We start from the raw sequence: 21,610 nt of genomic DNA, 5'->3' as shown, positions 1-21,610 counted from the left end.
ACATTGATGTCCTTAGCTCTTGTTCTTTATTATTTTTATTTATTTATTTCATAGTGACAGACAGAGGGAGAAAGAGGCAGAGAAATAGAAAGAGAATGGGCATGCCAGGGCTTCCAGCCACTGCCAACTAACTCCAGACACGTGCGCCCCCTTGTGCATCTGGCTAACATGGGTCCTGGGGAATCAAGCCTTGAATGAGGGTTCTTAGGCTTCACAGGCAAGTGTTTAACCATTAAGCCATCTCTCTAGCCCCTTAGCTCTTGTTCTTATGAGATGGTATGTTGTCCATCTGACCTCAACTTGAAATCGTCCTGTGTCTGCCTCCTGAGTTCTGGAATTACGAGTATGTGTCACCATATCCAGTGGGTTTTGTGTGTGTGTGTGTGTGTAATTGTGTGCACACATGTGCATACTTCAAATAATTGTTTTCTTCCTAAAATATGGATCTAAAAAGGTGATTCTGGGATTGATCCTAGGGCCTTTAACATGTATTAGAATTATTTTTAATAAATATAACAGTACATAACTGGTAAATTTTTTTACAATAATATTTATAGCCAAATGCTTAGCAGTTCATTACATTCCAGATGAAGTTTGGGGGCTTTATATGAAAGACCTGCCTTCGTTGCTAGATGAAATACACATTCATTGTACAACTAGGTTGTGCATAGTTAAAACAAAAACAGACATTTCATAACAAATTCTCAATAGATGGTTTACTTTTGCTTTGTTGGAAGTATTTACTTTCTCCAAAGTTTGAACTTTGGGCCTCACAGCAGTTACCCCAAGAAGCACCTGCTGAGATCTAGTTCTTGAGGGCTGCCTCCAATGCTTGAGCTTTCTCCGTGATATTCTTTTGAAAGGGCATCATGAAATCCTCAAAGTCCACCTCATAGGTAAACCTCTCCCGCCGCAGTTCTCTTTTCCTTATTAGCTCTGCTGTTGTGGCTTCAGGACTCCAAATCTTAAATAAATAGCCAAAGCCAGAGTGGTTATAAATATGACTGTCAGTGAATTATCAACAGATAATTTCAATTGAGCAATGCTATGCAAGCATCCTGTCACTGAATTACAGCTCCAGAATAGGAAGATTTTTCAGTAGTCTTAACTGAAAATTATCTGATAGCCTTCTAAATGCATTTTACTCTTTTCCTGATTCCCATGACAGTACATGAACATCACTACTTCTGATAAGGACTGCCTTGGCATCGAGCTCAGAAATGCTGTTCTGTAATTTCTCTGGACAGTGACTCTTGGAGCAGCTGCTATTCACTTTCAGGATACCAAACCAGACAGAGAAGTAAAGGAATTGAAGGATCATCTGGGCTGACTACTGTGTTTACTTAGAAGCCATGATTATTTTCATGACAGAAGACAGAAGGAGGTGCTTATTCAGTATAATTAGATGGGCACTGGCAATACAACTCTTTTCTCCACAGATGCCACTTCTCTATGATGTTTTAAGACACTATTCACTATACCCATCCTGGGAAATATTAAGTGAGGTGGAGATAAGAAGCATGAAGGACAAGACTAGGGTCTATGTATTAACAACATAGTGTCTTCAGAACATGGTGACCAAGCAGCTGTGGGGAATGACAAGCACCGAACACTTCAGCCTTTCAAGGACAACAGTAACAGAAGAATCCAGATGTCAGAAATTAACAGTTGATCTTGTAGAGGCAGAACCTGCCAAGGGACAGACTGTGAAAGACATAAATTGACTTTTTTTTTTTTTTTCGGATGACCTACATATCAGCATGTAAAAACAACATTATGAGCTCCATCATGCTAAGAGTTTTCCTAAGAACTTACCTTTCGTGGAACAAATGTGATGTCTATTTTCTTGGTGTAACCACTGGTAATGAGTGAATTGAGATAAACTACATTATCCCTGTGGGCTTTATTTTCATCTGATATGGTAGGTACAGCATAAAATGATGATAGTGGTTCCTAGAAACAACAGTTTACAAAGGTATAAGTTGTAAAAACATGAATTTACTGGTATGATATTTTTTCTATAGTTTTCTTAGAAGCCAGGAGAAAAAGTACTTATAACTTGAGATAAAATGGAATCTAATTATGATTGTTGATATATAATTAGCTTGCCTTGCTTAACTCTACTTCACTTGTCATGCCAAGGACAGATCACACGAGTCTTCATATCTGTCCTTTGACCTGTGGCCATTTCTTAGCAGTAGGATGGAATCCACTAAAATGATAATGGAGTAGCTACAGCAGGAGCTGACTCATGGAGCCTCCTTCATGTACTGCCATTCTCACCACCACCCTTCCATGGTTCTAGCTTTGGTACTAACTTCCTGCAACCCATGTGTCCAATACACTTCTTACTGTCTATATTTCCTTTCCACTTTGATGGCTTTTTCTTGTTGGTCTTGATTGCTTGCTCTCTGTCATGCAAAGAACTCCAGGGAACCATTTCTAGAAGCAGCTTCCAAGCCCAGAATACTCTTAGGACCTCCCTATTAATGACAAGGTCTTAATAATGCAGTGATTACCTACAGCAACCTCAACCTCTGGCTGATTGTGCAGAAGTATCTCAGGTACTTGAGATTGCCAGGAACAGTCAATTAGGCACATTTCAAGCATTCTCCACAGTTAAAGGCTCTGCCAGGTTATTCCCCAGCACCCATGTAAAGCTGGACACAAAAGCAGCACATTTATCTGTGCCCTTGGTATTTATGTGCAGTGGAAAGAGACTCTGGCATGCTCATAAATATACACATATGTAAATTAAATTTAAAAAAAAATCCTTCTGGAATCAATTTTCAGGATTTTCAAGTTGCCATTAGATCCAGAACCCAGACTCAACATAATTATTAATATTCCTTGATGGGGGCAAACAAAGTAGGCACTGAAAGGCTCTCAGACCATATAGATGAAAAGTCAAGTTCATTCCTATGGGTGTGCCCTTTCCTTTCCTGATTGGGCTATCTCGTTTCAGCAGATATGTATCATTGAGGCGCACACACACACAAAGCCACTGACAATTCTTTTTCAACATTCCAGTGGTATCTTGCTGACCTAGTTTGGGTTCTTCTTGGGCTATTTGCAATGAGCATTCCTTCGAGGCTTGAGTAATATGAATTCTCTCATGAAATGTATTTTATAAGAATAGTATAACACAATGGATGCTAGATTCCAATGCTATATAACAATGTGAAACAGTGCTGCTGCCATCCCAGTAAGTTTTTAAGGAGCTACAATTGCTAAGGGTAGTCAAACTCATTTTCTTTACCTCTTCTTTCTTAATTTCAGGGCCTTCTGTCTTCTGTTTAGGAGGTTTGCTTTTCAGTTTTTGATTATCTGTTGGTTTAGGCAAGTTATCTAGTTTTTCTTTAATCATATCAGTGATCCGAAAATCAGCATATGCCTTTGCAACATCCATGGCACTCTGCCCTGTTTCAAATATAAACAAATTTAGAGTTACAATAAACAGATTTAATGATAAACCACAGAGAAAAGAAATGCAGCATCTAAGAATGTGGCACTCAGGGGAATGACCAAAGCCAATGGTACATGTGAGTTCCCAGAGCTAGATCATGCATTCTATTTTTAAAATTTTATTTATTTGCAAGCAGAGAGACAGACAGAGAATGGGCATGCCAGGGCCTCTAGCTGCAAATAAATTCCAGATGCATGTGCTACTTTGTGTATCTGGCTTTACATGGTTGCTAGGTAATCAAACCTGGGTCATTAGGCTTTGCAGGTAAGTACCTTAACTGCTGAGCCACCCCTTCAGTCTCATAGATCAAACACTCTTTATGAGGCACTCAACTTCAAAATCCAGGATATAATGTGCCATTTACTGGCATAAAATGCTTTTTCCTAAATTTTTAACTATATTTCTTAAAATGTGGGTGGAAAATATTTTTTTGAATATCCAATTGATGCTTCTGTCCCCTCACTATACACATTTTCTGTGAGTATAGTTTTTTTTTTCTTATCTTTTCCTTTTTTTTTTTTTTTTTTTTTTCGAGGTAGGTCTCACTCTGGCTCAGGCTGACCTGGAATTCACTATGTAGTCTCAGGGTGGCCTCGAACTCACGGCGATCCTCCTACCTCTGCCTCCCGAGTGCTGGGATTAAAGGCGTGAGCCACCACGCCCAGCTTATCTTTTCCTTTTGATGTTTCAAGAGGTAAATTCCAAGAGGTCCTGGGCACATGATGTCCTCAGGAATGGCTGGTGTAATACTACATATGACTCACAGGCAGCCTGAAGCAGCTAGAGGTATGAATGCCACCTCAGAGCCAAAAGAAACAATAGATTCCAACTAAGGAAAATGGTACCTTCAAACAAGGAACCACAAATCTTTATTTTAGGGATTCTTTTATACTTTTGGTATGCTACCTATGACAAAGTGTTGAACCATATACTTGCTTCCTAGAGCTAGTGAAGTCTCTCGACCCAGCTTAAAAATAATCCTAAAGTCTACAGAACTTCTAGATGATTAATTAGTTGGAAATAAGAGCTTTCACAGTGATAGTCTAACGTGTGATCTGAAAACTGCTCTAGTTCCAAAAGCCAACATTATTTGTCACAGATCCATAATGAAATATCTACAGAAATTAAGTGTTTAGAAATAATTATAGCAATTTAATAGAATGTTCTGTCACTTGAATAAAATTACACCTGGTCTTGCAGTTAATGGTTCTTTCTATGACAGAATATAAAGACTATAAAGTTTCAACTCTTTAGCCAAGGATTTGGGAAGCACTGGGTGAAAGACAAAACTTTGTCACATTTAATAAAAGGTTGTGTTTTCACCAATAATCCAGGGGAAAACATGGTTATGTAAGAACAGAATCAAAAGCATTTAGAATCTAAAATAAATTCTCCCTTTCTACCCCTAATATCAGTAATGTGAGCACATACCATTTCTGTTTTCCAATTGGAATTTAGCACCAATATCAAGCAGGTATTTTACAGTATCCAGTCTGCAACTTTCGATGGCTCTACTCAAAGGAGTTGAGTTGTTGATTGAGACAGCATCTACAGTAGCTCCCGACTTAACTAGAAGCTCAACAATGTCCTGTTGACCTGCATGGCATGCAAAATGAAGTGGAGTCCACAGAAAATTATCTGTTGCATTAATGTTTGCCCTGTGGAAAGAGACAGATGCATCAATTAAAAATTCCAATTGTTCCAAACACTGGAATCTAAAAAAAGCAAAGGGATTTTATATAATTTTAAAATTATTTAATTCTAGGTAAACCATAAGATCTGTAAATAAAGTTAAATTCTTTCATAGTTTTTCTTATAACCTCTTTGTTCTGTATTGACAGTCTTAACTTTCTGTATGCATGTGAGTGCACATGTGTACATATGTGTGTGCAGGCTGGTGCATGCACACACACACACATATACACACACACACACACAGGTCCTAGAGGTTCTAGGTTTTTTTCCTTTTTTACATTTTAAATGTTATTTATTAGAGACAGAGAGAGATAATGGGAATGCCAGAGTCTCTAGACACTGCAAACAAGCTCCAGATGCATAAGCTACCATGTGCATCTGATTTATATAGGTACTGGGGAATCAGACCTGGGTCTACAGGCTTTGCAGGCAAATGCCTTAACTGATAAGCCATCTCTCCAGTCTTATAATTCTTTCATAATGATCAAAATCAAGGAAAATTATAAAACTTGTCCAATGAAGATAAAAGCTGAAATTTTAAATTAAACTTCATTATTAAAAATTGTAAGCATTTTAATATATTATTTAAAACTTTAGTCCTCACTAGAATTTCTCTGTCCCAAAATTCAAATTATTTCTAGTTGCTCAGTATTTCTTTGCATAATATATAAATTTGAGCCTTTGACATTAAATGCTACAGTAATAACACTCATATCTTTGCTCAAGTATGCAATTACTGTATCAATTAGTGCCTCACGTATTTTAACTCATGTAATGTTTGTAAATTCTGAGCTGAATCCCATCAGAGGGCACTATACACATTAAGAAAACCAAGGCACGGGGAATGTTAAACTTGCTCCAGGATACACGATTATGGCAGAAACAAGACGAAGTTGAGCAACTTTTAGTTTTAAAGGTTACATGATAGGCCCACATTTAAGTAACTTTGCAAGTAGACCAATGCAGATTGTCTTCTGGAGGAAGGTATGTGTGTGGTGGTGGAGAGGGGCAGGGCGGGGGATAGAGAGCGGCCCGACGTCCTTCATCACTGAGGTCATTATCCCACTATTTGTACTTACTGGGATCCCCAGACTTTCCAGGTGAAAGGAGTTGTGGGGTCTCTGACAGGAGGCCAGTAATAACCAAGCCAAAATGACTTAACTACCTGTCTTCACTTTGGGCACCATCCCTGGGGGGCGGCTATGTTTGTGCCCCCCACAATCCTAGCTCCTTGGGTCAGAAGATCAGTTGTTGACGTCAGTGATGAAGCTCTTTCCCGCTGGCGTTCTGCAGCTGAGCGTGTCTTCTGGCCTCTTCCCACCTCCTCCAAATGCAGACAAAGGTCACTCACGCAAACAAACCCCCCAAACTATGGAGAACCCAACATGCACACACAGACACACCGGACACACCAAACAAACAGCAGCGTACCCCTTCTCGAGCAGGAACTTGACCACGTCCATGTTGCCCGTGGCGCAGGCGGTCATGAGCGGCGTTTTGTACGTGGGGTCCTTCATGTCCACGGGAATTCCAGACTCGAAGGCCTTTTTCAGAGACGCCAGGTCTCCGGCCTTGGCGATGAAGTTGATGTTGGAGAAGGTCTTCCCCGGCTCGTCCATGTACCACTCGGAGTCGTCCTGGATGGGGTGGGCGGGCGGGTGGTCGCGGTTGAAGCGGTTGCAGTCAGTCATGTTCTGGTAGGCCTCGATCATGTAGTAGGGGGGTCCCCCGTCCGGGCGCCGCGGGAAGGCGTTCTCGGGGATCACGCACACGGGCAGCGGCAGTACGAACTTGCCCTTCTTGCCCTTCTTGCCTGCGCCCCGCTTCTTCTTCTTGGGCCCGAACGAGCTCAGGACGAACGCCTTCTGGAGGTACCTGGTGCCCTTGAAGAACTCCTCGATGTTGACGCCGCCGCCCCGCGACTTCTCGTGCATCTGCGCCACCATGGCGAGCTGCTCCGGGCTGGCGAAGTCTTGCCGGTCCTCGAGCACGTTCACGAAGTCCGCCTTGGCCACCGTGCCGTCGCCGCGGTCCACCAGCGCCAGCGCCTCGCGCACCTGCGCCTCGCGCTCCACCGACCAGTCGTGCAGCCGCAGCGCCCACAGCGGGTTCGGGTTCTTGGCTCCGGGCTTGGACAGCTTGGTGGCCAGGCGCTCGGCCCGGCGGATCTCCTTGCTGGCGACCTTGAAGCCGCCCTCTTTCGCCAGAATTCTGGGTGTTTTGTGCTCCAGATTCTTCCATTTCAAGTCACACCCTACAATGAAAAGTGGGACCACTGGGAATGGAGCCAACGTATGGGCATGACCCTACATGTGAAATGACACCCCCAAATTGTCTCCTCAACTTCTAGTCATTGGGGCAAACATTTGCCCTTACACAGGGAATACCACATTTAGGTATAATTACAAAATTAAAATAATTTATTTTCCCCTGTGAGCTTCAGTTTGGGGAATTAAAAAAAAATTAAAAACCAAGTTTACAACTGGTAGCTGCTCATATTCATCCATGCACATATAGAGAAAATGTAAGTACTTGAAAAAAAGTAGGTAAAGGGGTAATTTTCTGAAGAGAATAGAGTACACAGGGCTTTCCCAAAAAGATTCTGCATTCAAAGGGCCTGTATATTAGGGTCTCAGAACACATGGTGCTTTATTTGTTTGTTTTTGTTGTTGCATTTTAGAGAGACAAGGACAGAAAGAGGGAGAATTGGCATGTCAGGACCTTGAGGCCAATGCAGTCAAACTCCAGACGCTTACATCAACTAGTGGGCTTGGGCGACCTTGCGTTTGCTTCACCTCTGTGTGTCTGTCTTGCATAGGACCACAGAATCTAACACGGATCCTTAATCTTCTCAGGCAGGCGCTTTAACCACTAAGCCATCTCTCTAGTCCCATGGTGCTTTTGGGTTCCAAAATCTTAAGTAGTATTCCATGTTTCCCCATTCAATTAAGATAGTCTATACTAATGTCGGGAGCCATAGAGCAAAAGCCTCTCCATTTTGCCTGGGCCTGTTCTTAAGTTGACTCATTTATTAGAAAGCTGGTCCATCCAGCTTGCAATTAGGAATGTTGGTCAGCAGACTGTTTGGAGAATCATATCTTTTGCAAAAGGCCAGTTTATGGCCAGGCTGTCAAGACTGACACGGTCAGGCTGTTAAACCATTGAGGCAAAGTTAGACAAACACTCAGTTATATTTCCTCTAGGTTCCCTAACAATCCCTTGGTCCTAAATCACGTTAGCCAGCTTAACTCCCCGCTTTCTTCCCCTATATAACCATTATGTAAAAAATAAAAATCTGAAGACCTTGATCAGAACATAGACTTGGTCTCCTTCTTTGTGTCTCTTGTCTCTCATCCAGATTAATTTCCCCTCGGGTCCTTGTTTGACTGCCCCTGACCGGGGCGTACTAACCTGATGTTCTGTGATAAGATCATCAGGAAAACTTTAGCAGGTGAATACCAATTTATTAATCAAACCTGATTCCAGTTTTACATTTGTATGAACGTTAGACGTTAAAACTAATTTTCCTTTTTTAGTGTCTGATACTGATGAAAACATGTGCAAATATTCTTCACGTATCTGAACATTTTTAATGCATCAGGGAATCTATCTAGTGCTCCCAAGAACACTATTATCTATCATGTGTCTTGAGATATTAAGATCCATTATGTAAATAAATATGTCAAATTATATTTTTTTTCTGGGGTTTTCAATATAGAGAAAGGCTTAACTATTGTTTTGCCAACATTGCATAATCAAAATACAGATGGTATGAGCAAAAATAACACATGCCCCTCAAATGCTTTATTCCTGTTAAAAAGATTCTCGTCTGGATGGGACTTATGTTCTTGCAATTACTCTACTTTTATGTGTTTGAGAGAAGAAAAAAATATACCTAGTAATACACACACACAACAACAACAACAATAACAACAACAATAACAACAACAACTACTACTACCCTGAAAAGAAAGGTCAGGAAAGAAAGATAGCTATGACCAGTGTTTTCAGGAAGGCTTTCTGGGAAAGGAAGCCTGGGACTGTCCTCAACAGAAGAATTCCACAGCATGGCAATTCAAGGTGCAAGTCCACAGTGATGGAGTCTGCTAGTTGCACTTGGTTATCTTTTCTTGGGGGAGGTATTTGGGTGTTTTATTTCCACCATATCTTTCAAGACAGCTCTTTCATGGTCACTCCAACACTAATAATAAAGGATTTTAGACCTACTTTCACTTGCCTCTTCTACAATATTCCTCTTAGTTAGAAAAGCTTTTGTGGATGAAGACCCAACATCCCAGCTAGTCTACAAGTTCTGGAGACATTTTGTCTCTTCCCATATGATTACAATCAGTCTTCCTTATCTATAGGTTTCACATCCAGTGATATATAACCATAGAAAATAATTGGGGAAAACTGTGTCCTTATTGAACTGTGTAGATTTTGTTTTATACTTGTTGGAATTACCTAAACAATGCATATTACATTAGAGATCAGCAACCCAGAGATGATTTAAGATATATGAAAAAAATGTGTGTGGGCAATGTGCAAATTCTGATGGAACTTGAACATCCTCAGGTTTTGGTGTGGAGTCTTGAAACCCATCATCTCCCAAAGGATGATGGGAGTTGATAAAAGCCCCTTTATTCCCTTTTTAGTATGTTTTCCTCCATAGTAAAGGTACTCAGTTTTCTGCTGATATGCTGTGCAACACAGTGACCCTCCCTACATCCTCGGAGGAGAATGCTCAGGAGGCACCTCAGGACACTGGCCCCTCTACCTTGGATGTGGCTCTCCTACCACTAACAGGGTCCAAAGGAGGAAAACACTGAGGAAGATATTTTAATTTACTCAACAAGGAGAATTTTATTGCAAATTGTTTCCAGCCTCTCTGATCACATTAAATCTGAGATTCTGAAGATGGCAGTGTGGCCCATGACACTTCGGCATGGAATTGTGTTACCCATGTAGAATCTGATGATATTTGTGCTTCCAAACATGTGTAGAGCTCAACATTTTCAGATATTTACTTAAAGAACAGCCTTGGGGTTCTTATATGAAGACAGCTCTTTTCTGTATCCCAGGCCTTTGTGCCTAATTCAAAGTACCAAATCCTCTGGTACTTTGTTTCTCAGGATATTATCCTAGGGCATCATCCTAGGTTATTATTCTAGGACTTTGTCCTAGAAATACATAAAGAATAAAGTACATATGGTGATATTTGTCTCAATAGGAAACAACATATTAAAGAAGGTCAAGCTGATTCAACTTGGGAAGATTATTTTTAGAAATATGCAGTGTCAGAGTAAAATGCTGATAGTGACAGATTTGAAAATAAGATCAATTAATCAGTTTGAGAGTGCAAAACTCACTTTATATTTTTTTTGCTTTTTTTGTTAAAATACCTTATAATTGGAGAGAAATATAAACTTATAAAAGTAAAAGTGGATCAATTATATTATGCTATCAGTTTTTCAAAATATTTATTTATTTATTTTAGAGAATGACACAAAGTGGCACAGAGAGAAAGAGAGATAATGGGCACACTAGAGCCTCTACCCACTGCAAACAAACTCCAGACACATGCACCACCATGTGCATCTGGCTTACGTGTGTTCTGGGGAGTCAAATGTAGGTCCTTAGGTATTGCAGGCAAGTGCCTTAACCACTAAGCCATCTCTCCAGACCTGTGCTATTAGTTATGTTGGCCTGCTAATCCTATGTATATTAACAATTACTTGTAAAGTTCTGCTTGTGTGAGAACAGAAAAACACAGCATTATTTATGTTCTATTACATAACTGTATCTGAGTAAGTTTTTCCCTATTTTTCCTAAACTCAAAAGAATCTAAAAGTTAGCAAATTTCATTCTATCTCTAATAGTGCTAAACTCTCAATGTAGTAGGTAATTAAAAGAAAATGGATATGAGTTAAATATAACTAGCTAATATTTTACTTCAAGGAATTCAGTAAGCTATATTCTATATTATATGATTTATATTTCTTAATTAATAGTCATTCAAGAGTAGTAGGAAATTCTAAATGGTAAATGAACTTTATACTTTAAATTTTCCATAAAATTTTTCATTTAATATCATGTCTTCCTCCAAATATTTCTCCTATAATTACCAATTAACTAGAAATGTGACCTTGTCATTTGACTAAGAGAATAAAATTTAAAATAAAGTAAAACCTTAAATTTCAGACAAAAGTCAGTGATTTCAATGTTTGTCCTTCTTTAGACTGATGCTTTGTATTTTGAAAACAAGGAATTTAATCAACTGTAAATTTAAAAAAAATTTTTTGTTTATTTTTATTTATTTATTTGAGAGTGACAGAGAGAGAAAGAGGCAGCTAGAGAGAGAGAATGGGCGCACCAGGGCCTCCAGCCACTGCAAACAAACTCCAGATGTGTGCACCCTCTTGTGCATCTGGCTAACGTGGGTCCTGGGGAACCGAGCCTCAAACCGGGGTTCTTAGGCTTCACAGGCAAGCGCTTAAGCACTAAGCCATCTCTCCAGCCCAACTGTAAAATGTTTAATATTTAATTTATGAACAATCAGTCTCCTTTGGATTCAGGCTCTCATCACTTTTGTGACTAGATTCATGATTTTTTAGAAGGTTGTATAAAATTTTTCAAATTTCAAAAAAATTCTCAATTTTTACTCTACACATAAACAAGTATTGGTGATTGAAAAGATAAACAATTGAAAAGTGACAGGCCCACATTTTCTGTTCATGGAAGACAGGGGTAAACCACAAACACTTTAGACACAAAACTGCCAAGCAATTTTACCTCTCTGAGCTATATATTTACAGCAATCTGCAAAACCACCCATGGCAGCATAATGAAGTGGTGTGTTCCCATTCATTGCAATCAATCCTAAGTCTCCATTGTATGCAAAAAGCAGCTTCAGTATCTGTAAAAGAAACCATGGAAACTGTAGAATACACATGTTCCTTTACTGAAGGAAGACTGGCAGCTAGACCTATTTCTTGTCTATTATCCACATGTGGTTGTTGAAAATTCAAACCAAAATGAGTTAAGATTAAAAAAAAAAGAAAGAAAGAAATGTTTATCTCATTAGTTTTACTTGCCACATTGAAAACACTCAGAAGCCACATGGTCACTGTACTGTCCAGCTCACAGATGAGATATTTCCAGCATTGCACAGTCTCCATCAAACAGTAATGGCATAGAAACAGAAACACCCAACTGGACATGGTCATTTTGGTGACTTTAGGTAATTAAAGAAAGCATCAGAGTATAATAATAATAATAATTAATAATAATAATATAACAATAAACAAAAGAGCAAATTATTTGCCCAATGCAGCTTTGAGTGTTAGCTATACTTCCATTATAACGAACAGATTCCATGACAAAGATAACTATGTTAAAACTCAAAGAAAATTGTGTAAAGAAATTTTAGGTGAAATTCAGGATTTTCCAAAATAGGATAGCACTGATGTTTATTTGTTATGTCATTGTAACTATGAGCTATCCTTTCCTAGAGTGTCAGGATATTTAAAGTTCAGGTGGTCATTAGATGCTCACTGATACTAAGAAGAGAGGCATGCAGTAGCATTGTTCTCTCTGAAAACAGATCATGCCACATTTTGAAGGTTTCAATATGTAACAAGGCATAAAACAGGGTAGTCTTAGGTGGAAAAAATTTTAATTATCATGGTCAACTATTCAGAAATGATTAGTCATCTACAGTAAATAAATTAGAAACTAGGTAAAACTAAATAAAGGATTGGCATAGGTTGTTAGAGTTAAAATATTTGAATTGATAAAGTTAAAATAAAACTTAGGGAACTCTTCCTTGATGTAAAAAAGAAGAAAAGAAGTTTTAGCAGTAAATTTTAAAGCAAAGAGTAGAGTATTACATCAAAATATCCTCCTTTGGCAGCAAAATGAGCAGCATGCATTCTGTCATTGTCAAATGCATTCACTTCGCCTCCTCTTTCCAGTATTGCTCGGACAACTTCCAGCACACCTTCTCTGCACGTCTCCATTAAAGCTGTGCGGCCTGTGGACTGGAGAAGCAGGAGGTAAGCACCACATAAACCTTTGTACACTAACTAACATGTTCGGTAGGAGCATGGATCCAACTAACTCGACCTTAGCTTTACATGGGCAAGTTTAACTCTCTGCATTTTCATTAGTTTTACTTAACATAGAGGAAACATAAAGCAAGTATCTTGGGCCAATGTCTAAAACACAGAATTTTAAAGCCACAGTCAAGATCACTGTGCCTGCCCTTGTGAGAAAGAACATCATGCTAAGAAGTCTATTTATTACACTAAAGAAGAACAAACAGGGGAAAGCAGAGGGTACATGTAATATATGCTAAGAATCAGCTATTTGTTTTCTAATTAGAAGAAAATCTGTGTGTATTTAGAGATGATAACTGTAAATAAAATTCTAAATTTTATATGAATTATTAAATTATAAATACAAACAAGAGCTCAACAAAACTAGGTAGATAATTAGTTATAGGGAACAAAATGTCTATGAGAGGCAGCAAAACTACTTATTTTATTTTCAAAACTACTTATTTTATCTTCTTATTCAGCATCAGTGATGCCTTTTATACTATTTGCTGTGAAATTCTGACAATATGCATAAGTACCAATTTCCAAAACACAATTAGGAAGCAAACTGTAGAATCATAGCAATATAACTATAATTAAAGTATATCATCTTCAAGCATTTTGAATAGAAATGAACAAACCAAACCATAAGTTAATGAGATTCTTTGACCATGTTTAAGTACAAAATTATATAAATATGACACTGTAACAGAATAGAGAAATTTTTATGATCACAGGACTAGTCATACTGAGTTGATAGCATTTGGGTTGGCTCCTTTCTCCAAAAATGTCAGGCACATATCTTTGACATCATGGGCTTCCTCACAAGCTCTCAGGAATACTGGCTTTCCTTCATAGGAAGAATTGTTGACATCTGCACCATGCTCCAAGGCAATCAGGGCACAGCGATAATGCCGCTTAGTGGGCAAAATGCAGTAAAACAAAACACCTGCAGAGAAAAAGATTCCCAATGAGTATTTCATTTACCATCAGTACATATCTGAATCTAAAAGAAAAAGGGTTAATTTAAAAATCTGTGTCGTGACATGTCTTTGACAGAGTTAAAGAATAGTTACAACTAAATGTGATGTGACTTGGTTTAGGGAATAATTGGAGTGCTGACATGTGAAGTCTAGGATTTGCCATCTTATTATAGTCCATACCCAATATAGTCATTGGGCTCCACAGGGCTGTGTGTGTCAGAAAGTTTCTGGGTGTCTCTGAATTCCATTAGAACTTATGCTTGTAAGGAGAAAAAAAAAAACAAAAAAAACAGAAAACAAAAATACTGAGACATAATAAAACTATCGTGAAGTAGAAGATCTGAATCCAAAGATTGCATGGGAACTCTGGTCTGATGAAAAACTGATTAAAATCAGTCAACAAGACACACTGAGGTAAAGTCAGGTGAAGGGAGGATCCTTCAAGTAACCAGGCAAAAATTCAACTGACATCTCACGGGGAAAAAGTCAGGCTGGTCTCAAGAATTTTCCATTGCTAAATTACATGTGAGAAGATAATGAAAGCATCTCTATCATGCCACAGGGGAAGAAAATAGAAAATGTTTATATCCAGTCAAGGTATTGGTCAGTCATATAAAAAGTCAACACATGCACGCACACACACACAACAACATGGTTAAGGATATAAGAAAGCACTGATAAAAGACTTGCTTGATAGCAAAAGTGAGTCTACCAAGAGATGGACAGAGTTTGAGTGAAAGAATCTTTTTAACCACAGAACCAAAGCTAAGTGCTTAGGAGGTGCAAGATGAGGCTCCCTGATGAGGTAAGACCCACGACAAACCATGAATACTACATTAACAAGGCTCTATGTGAAAAAAGATATTATACTTATTTCATGTTATATTTTCAGTTTCTTCTCCTTATGGATTTTTGATGGTTTTCACACACATTCATATTTCTCAGGCACTTATAGGGTTTAATATAATTGGAATACACAGATATGTTATCCATATGGCTGTTGTACTTGCTGCAGGTATTCTCCTGACCTTGCTTCTAATTTCACTTTGATATATTTTTATTTGTAAAATTTTAGCTCTTCATGCTACAAAATTTCCCAACCTAATATTAGTTTGTGTAACATATATTTTCGCCTCAAATTCAAGAAAATAAACTTTTCTCTATTACAGTGTTTCCCTCAAAAGTTTATTCTATAAAACTACAAGTATACTAATGCCATTGGAAAAACTGCTTTGTGACCAAATAAACATGGAAAATTTTTACTTTCTCTTGAACAAAAATGTGGAAGAAATACATCTGAATTTGTTTTGTTTGACGGCTCTCTAATGAATTACATCCCAGTGATTCCATAGGTCATAACATACACTTTAGGAAATAGCATTCTGCGAAGCTTTTTTTTTCTTTTCCTTTTTTTTTTTTATTAGTTATGTACACAGTGTGTATACAACATGTTGGTGCCATTGTTAACCTCCTCTCTGTCCTCCCCCCTCTGAAGGGACCCTCCTTGTTGGGGAATATGGGTCGTGCATTGTGGGCTAGCCATCAGTTATGGGGAAGAGGCAATGTCTCTGTGCATAATGTCCCAACATGTGACTCTAACAATCTTTCCGCACTCTTTTCCGCAAAGTTCCCTGGGCCATGTTGGGTTCATTTTAGGTCTACTTCAGTGCTGAGGTCTTGGGAGCCTCTGTGTCTCTGGATATCTGGTTTGGTAGGAGTTGAATTTTCTCTGTGTCTATCTCCTTCACCCTTGTGATGGTATCAAGGTTCACCAAGAAAGCAGCTCTCTTGCTCATTTCCCCAATTACTCTATGGTTTTGTTTTTTTTTTAATTTTCTTTCTTTCTTTTTCTTTTTCTGGTTTGAACTGGGTCTTGCTATATAGCCCTGGCTGGCCTGAAATGCACTTTGTAGCTTAGACTACAGAGTGACTTGTATTCTGCTGGATGGAACATTTTACCTTTTCCTTCATTATCAACTATCGTCATATTAGCCTTTGCCTTGGCTAATATTTCCATCGACAGCTCATGGCCCAGTTCTGCTGCTCTCATGGTCGGAGTGCAGCCCATTCGGTCTTGTACATCAGGATGAGCACCAAGTTGAAGGAGAAAGCTGACCATGTCAATGTCATTGGAAACTGCAGCTAAGTGCAGAGCACTAAGTCCATCGATAGGGTCTGTGAAGTTGATGAGTTCAGGGTATCCAAGTTTGGTCAGCTTCTCTATCTGCTTCTTGTCTTTGTTGCGAACACACTGAAGAACTTTGTAGATCTGTAAGTTCTCAAGTCTCTTATCTGCTAAAGCCATGTTTGACCTGCTTCTTTCAAATGTTTTCTGGACTAAGACAAAAACTACAAGAGCAAAAAAGGAAAATGAATAAGTAAAGGTTAATTTTATCCTCTTACTTTCATCACATAACAATATGTTAAACCTTGAAGAAGAAAGGCTTCTTATGCAACATTATGGTTTATTGTAACTGTTTCAAGGAAATATAAATAATATATATACAAAAAGATTCAGTTGGAATAAAGTCAAATATTTCAAACAATAATTTTCCATTGTAATTAATATTAGTTTATGAGGTGGTTTTCTTGTGCTTACATGTGACCTACCTTCTTTGCCATAGCATTAACATTTCACCAATGAAGAAAGTGAGAATAACTGAATTACCACTGTAAGGCTCCATGGCTTCCTTCCCTGTGGTCTCATTAGATCCCGGCAATGGCACAACCATATAGGTTTGTACTTCAAAGGGAATTTGCATTTTGAGGTGCTTATTATCAACAGTTGTCTACTGGAGTCTGTGAGGTGCTAAAGGTGATGCTTAAATCATCTTAAGCAGGATATGGTAGGTACATGCTCAAGAGACAAGTAACATTTTCATAAACAACACTGATGTTAAGGTGTGATGGGCATTCTAACATGTAGTTTCATCTGTATTTTATGGGAAATAACAATTTGAGTATAAGGGCAGGCTTATTGGCTTGCCCAGCTTGCTCTGCCCTCCAAAAAAGAACCTACTTATCATATGGGAAATCCATTCCAGTTTCAATAGGTTGTCCCCCTGCCTCTTGATACAAGACTTAGTTTGTAACAAATGTAGTGCTCATTTGAGTGACCCATCTGTCTCCAGGTGTACTAAGTTGCTTAAGCATATACTCCTAACAGACATCAGCCAATTGACATCTTGAGGGCTCTTTCTGCCAGAAGCATGTGGAAAGACAATTTATGCAGAGGTTGTCAAACAGTGGGATTTGGAGCTAATCTTGGAGAGAGAGAGAGGGGAGGGGGAGAGAGAGGGAGAGAGAGGGAGGGAGAGAGGGAGAGAAAGAGAGAGAATATATGCTTGACAGATGAAGACAGACTAATGGCATCAATTCTGCCCTGGGTCTTGTTGCATCAGAAGTCACTGACCACATTTCATTCAGGGTTACATGAACAAATCTGTCCCCCTCTCCTATATGTCTTATTTTAACATCAGGTAGTGTGGTGGTTTGAATCAGATGCCCCTGTCCTCCATACTCTGTGTTCTGAATGCTTGGTCCCCAGCTAATAGATATCTGGGAGGTGGAGTCTTACTGGAGGAGGTGTGTTGCTTGGGGTGTGCTTTGGGGTGTTATATCTTAGTTTACCCTTTCCAGATCTCAGCTTATTCTCTTTGCCACCTGATGCAGCAATATTGTGATGCCCAGCCTCTGCTTGTACCAGCTTTCCCCTGCCACCATGAATCTACCCCTTGAAACTCTAAGCCAAAATAAAACTTTTCCTCCCATCAGCTGCATTTGATCAAGTGTTTTGTCCCAGCAACAAGAAGGTAACTACAATATACCGTCTGTGTTTCACTGCTTCAACAGCAGACCCTTATATGCCATTCTCTAGTCAATATTGCAATAGAAATATTCTATTTTACTACATAATCTGTAAGTTTGCACCATATTTTCCTACTACAACCCTTTTCCTTTTACTTCATAGTCATTCTGCATACCATGGCAGGGAGGTGCACTGCTTACCACTTGTTATTCCTTCAAACATCTCTCTCTATGCAACCAGAACATCCCCACAGCCTGTATGCAGCCAATGCCACTGCCTATACCTCCACAGTCTCTTTCATTGGCTCCTCCTCTTCTGTCAAATGCCTCATTGTTGGAATGACCCAAAAGGTCATGCAACCCTTGTTGATCCACAGGAGTTCTTGTCCCATTTTTTGACATTCACCCCAATTTTTTGAGTGTTCATTTCTAATGGCAATCACAGTGTCTTTGAGAACTCGCAGTGTATCATATGCCTGTCTGCTCTCACTTGGATGTCTGCTAGGTATCTAAAACAGTACCATGCCCATTGCAGACTCTTGATATTATCCTGTCTCCATTTCTTCCCATTTCTTATCATGGCACCACCAGCCATCTACCTGCTCAGACTAAATGACTAGACTTAAGGTAAACCACTACCTTTCATAGTTTCATATCTACCCATCCCTCTATTATTAATCCAGCTTAAATTTTATCTAATTAGAAACAAATTGTTGACATACTCCAGTATATGTATCCTGAACTGATGTTCAATATACTTGCATTTATTCTTTATATTTTTAATATATTATGTAATGCACAAATATTAATATGGAATGCTATTTATTTTGACAAATGCATACACCTGTGTAATTTAACCTATCAACATATGCAAAATTACCTGTATGGGATGCAGGAGGGACAAAAGGACACACAGGACACATTTGACATGTAAACAGAAGGGGGGTAGAAGAAAAGGTAGGGAGATTGGGGGAGAGAGGGAATGCAGGGAATTAATAAAAACAGATTTTATTTGAAAATGCCAAGACACATGATACCTAAATCTCTGTAGTTCAACTAAAAGAAAAAAGAAAGAAAAAACACTTTTATTGGAAAAAAAAATTGCCTTCATGACAAAACGTTCTCTAAAATGTAGCATCAGTTTATTATCACAGTGAAAATAACTCTAAGCTACTCCATATAGTTTCCTAAGACCCTTTTTCTACTCCTCTGATCTCAACTTACCCAGTTCTCCCCTGACTTGGTGATCTGCAGCCATGTGGTCTTTCTCTTTATGCACAGAAGTTCATTTCTGCCCACAAAAGTTTTTACACTCTTTATATCCTCTGTCTGGAAGTGGTCTTGACTCATAATCCTGCTATTTTTTACTTCCCACAAACCACAATCACCATGTTGCTTCCTTCTCTATTTTATGTTTTCCAAAGCACATATTACATAGGCATTTATTTACCTTGTGCATTGTGTGCCTCTCCAAGTAGAACACAGTATTCCTAGAACACAAGTCTTCTAATTACCAATATTTCCCTACACCCAAGAACTTATGTCACATGAAACATTTAATAAATGTTTCTCAATGCAGAAGAGTTGAAAGTTAAAAGAACTGAAAATGGGGAATCAGAACTCCTAGATTACTGGTTAGATTCATTGTATACCTATGTCTGACATGGGCTGCTCATTGTGGGCTCTGCATTGGTCAGGTTGAGTAGAGTTACTTAACCTTTCTACTGAGATGTATAAATCAGGCGAGGGCTGGAAAGATGGCTCAGCCATTAAAAGGTGTTTACATGCAAAGCCTGATGGCCTGGATTTGCTTTCCCAGTACTCACATGAAGCCAGATGTACAATGTAGTTCATTTGCAGTGGCAGGAGGCCCTGGTGGACCCATACTTTCTCTCTCTTAAATATATATATAATTTTAAGAATAAGTCAGGATAGATATCCAAGCCTGGTCTTGAAAGGATTATGAGGACTTCAGCAGTTGCAGTATTGCTGAGATGGTGTCAGAATAATCAAATTCATCATGTTGTCTTCTTACTTGCCTACCTTTTTCTTTGTGATTCTCCCCTTTGCTACTGGGATATCTGCCATCTATGGTTGTGTGTTCAATGACCATCTTCCTATATCCCTTCTAATCTGTCTATAAGGTGCACTGGAACAGGGAAACAGAGAAGCAGTGATGAGTTCAATGACCCTCTTCCTTTATCCCTTCTAATCTAATGGACCAAGAGCTCATTTCCTGGAAGAAATAACAGAAGTCCTGTCCTCTAGCCTTGGGCTCCTGTCCATGATGTACAGTCTATGAACTTCCAGCGGCTTTCCTCATATACACACCTCTACTTTTCCTCAGTGAGAATCAGGGCCATGTTGGCATATAAACACTATGTACTGATAGTCTCAAAAGACAGGAATAGAATAGAATGCTAGACTCGACGATTGTATTTACTGTCTAAATATTCTGTTTGTCTGTATGAACTGTTTCTATCTGTCTCTATTTTTTCCTCCACAGGGAGGGACTCACAGAGCTCTTGAAATTCTTCCTGGGGTCCTCAAGACAGCACCATCAACAGGAAGTAAAATTCAGGGAGCCGAGCTTGGTACAGTGGAGAGACAGCAGATTAGAGAGGGTGGCATTGTGACCCCGCCCCCATCTTCTGCATCATTTCTGCCCCTTGGTCGGATATACCTGGGCGCGTTAACTCATCTGTATGTCAGCGTCTATCTGTGAACTGGGAAATCGATAGTACCTGTTTCGTGAGATAAGATGGAAAGGAAATGAGATAGTCCTTGCAAAATATTGAGCCATGTCCGTTAGAACAGGCTGGTTCGGAGTAAGACACACTTTTCTGGGCTTCAGGCACCTTAGGCAACAGTTTCCATGTGGAGGATTTTCTTAAGAAGCCTCAGTAAAATCTGGAGGGAGACAAGCACGGTGGCCGAGGTAATCTGAAAGGAATAGGTGGGGACTAATCTCACCTTCTAGTCCAAGAGGCGATCAGCCACCCAGGATCCCAGGCAGGTGAGTGCGGCCGGCTTCCCAGGCTCTCCTCGGTCGCCTGCGATTGGCCCCAGCCTGGGCCTTGGGCGCCCAGTATTAAACCGGTGTCCCCTTGGGCAGAGCAGGCCAGCGGGCGCCGGGCAGCAGGGAAGGCCGTGTGTGTCCATGGGCCCGGGACCCAAGCTGGGCGAGCGCGGGCAGGGTAAGATCAGGGGGCGGGGCACCACAGCAGACACTCAGCTGATTGTGAGCTTGACCCACGCAAGGCCGGGCGCCAAGGCAACCGCTCAGGTGCGCGGCGGGGCGGGGCTCGCTTCGACCACGCCCACCGCCAGGCTGTGCGGAGGCCAGACCCTGGACCCGATGTTCAGGGAGAAGGGACGCAAGGAGCAGCTCAGCAGAAAGAAGTCTTCAGGATTCCGCTGTTGCATTCTGTGCTCCCTCCTCCTGCCCTCAGTCAGCTCATAATTCGAAAACTAATAGTAATAATAATAATCAAAACAGCAGCAGCAACTGCGCAATTAAATAGCTTATTAAGTAAAATCACATGAATACATATATATTGCAT

The 21,610-nt window shown here is 39.7% G+C and overlaps 1 protein-coding gene across 1 annotated transcript; it reads right to left on the bottom strand.

The window, feature by feature from the left end:
• Window positions 1-805: 805 nt before the first annotated feature.
• Window positions 806-21,201, bottom strand: Ankef1 (ankyrin repeat and EF-hand domain containing 1). Its single transcript, XM_004661520.2, has 10 exons — window positions 21,021-21,201; window positions 16,200-16,589; window positions 14,007-14,206; window positions 13,051-13,200; window positions 11,954-12,077; window positions 6,593-7,415; window positions 4,898-5,124; window positions 3,260-3,420; window positions 1,816-1,953; window positions 806-964 (listed from the first exon to the last, which is right to left on the bottom strand). The coding sequence occupies exons 2-10, from the start codon at window positions 16,543-16,545 to the stop codon at window positions 806-808; spliced, it is 2,328 nt and encodes a 775-aa protein (XP_004661577.1). The 5' UTR covers window positions 16,546-16,589; window positions 21,021-21,201.
• Between the last annotated feature and the right edge of the window lie 409 nt (window positions 21,202-21,610).

The sequence above is a fragment of the Jaculus jaculus genome, chromosome 8, assembly GCF_020740685.1.
Source record: "Jaculus jaculus isolate mJacJac1 chromosome 8, mJacJac1.mat.Y.cur, whole genome shotgun sequence".
NCBI classification, from domain to species: domain Eukaryota; kingdom Metazoa; phylum Chordata; class Mammalia; order Rodentia; family Dipodidae; genus Jaculus; species Jaculus jaculus.
This window is presented reverse-complemented; position numbering and strand designations above follow the sequence as displayed.

What these genes read in the sequence shown, in the direction of transcription:
- Ankef1 (XM_004661520.2), bottom strand. Translation starts at nt 16,545, where the DNA reads ATGGCTTTAGCAGATAAGAGACTTGAGAACTTACAGATCTACAAAGTT. An exon ending in CCAAAGGAGGATATTTTGAT is followed by an intron (nt 12,078 to 13,050) that starts GTAATACTCTAC and finishes TTTCTTTTACAG; the next exon opens with ATACTGAAGCTGCTTTTTGC. An exon ending in TCACATTTGTTCCACGAAAG is followed by an intron (nt 965 to 1,815) that starts GTAAGTTCTTAG and finishes TATTTATTTAAG; the next exon opens with ATTTGGAGTCCTGAAGCCAC.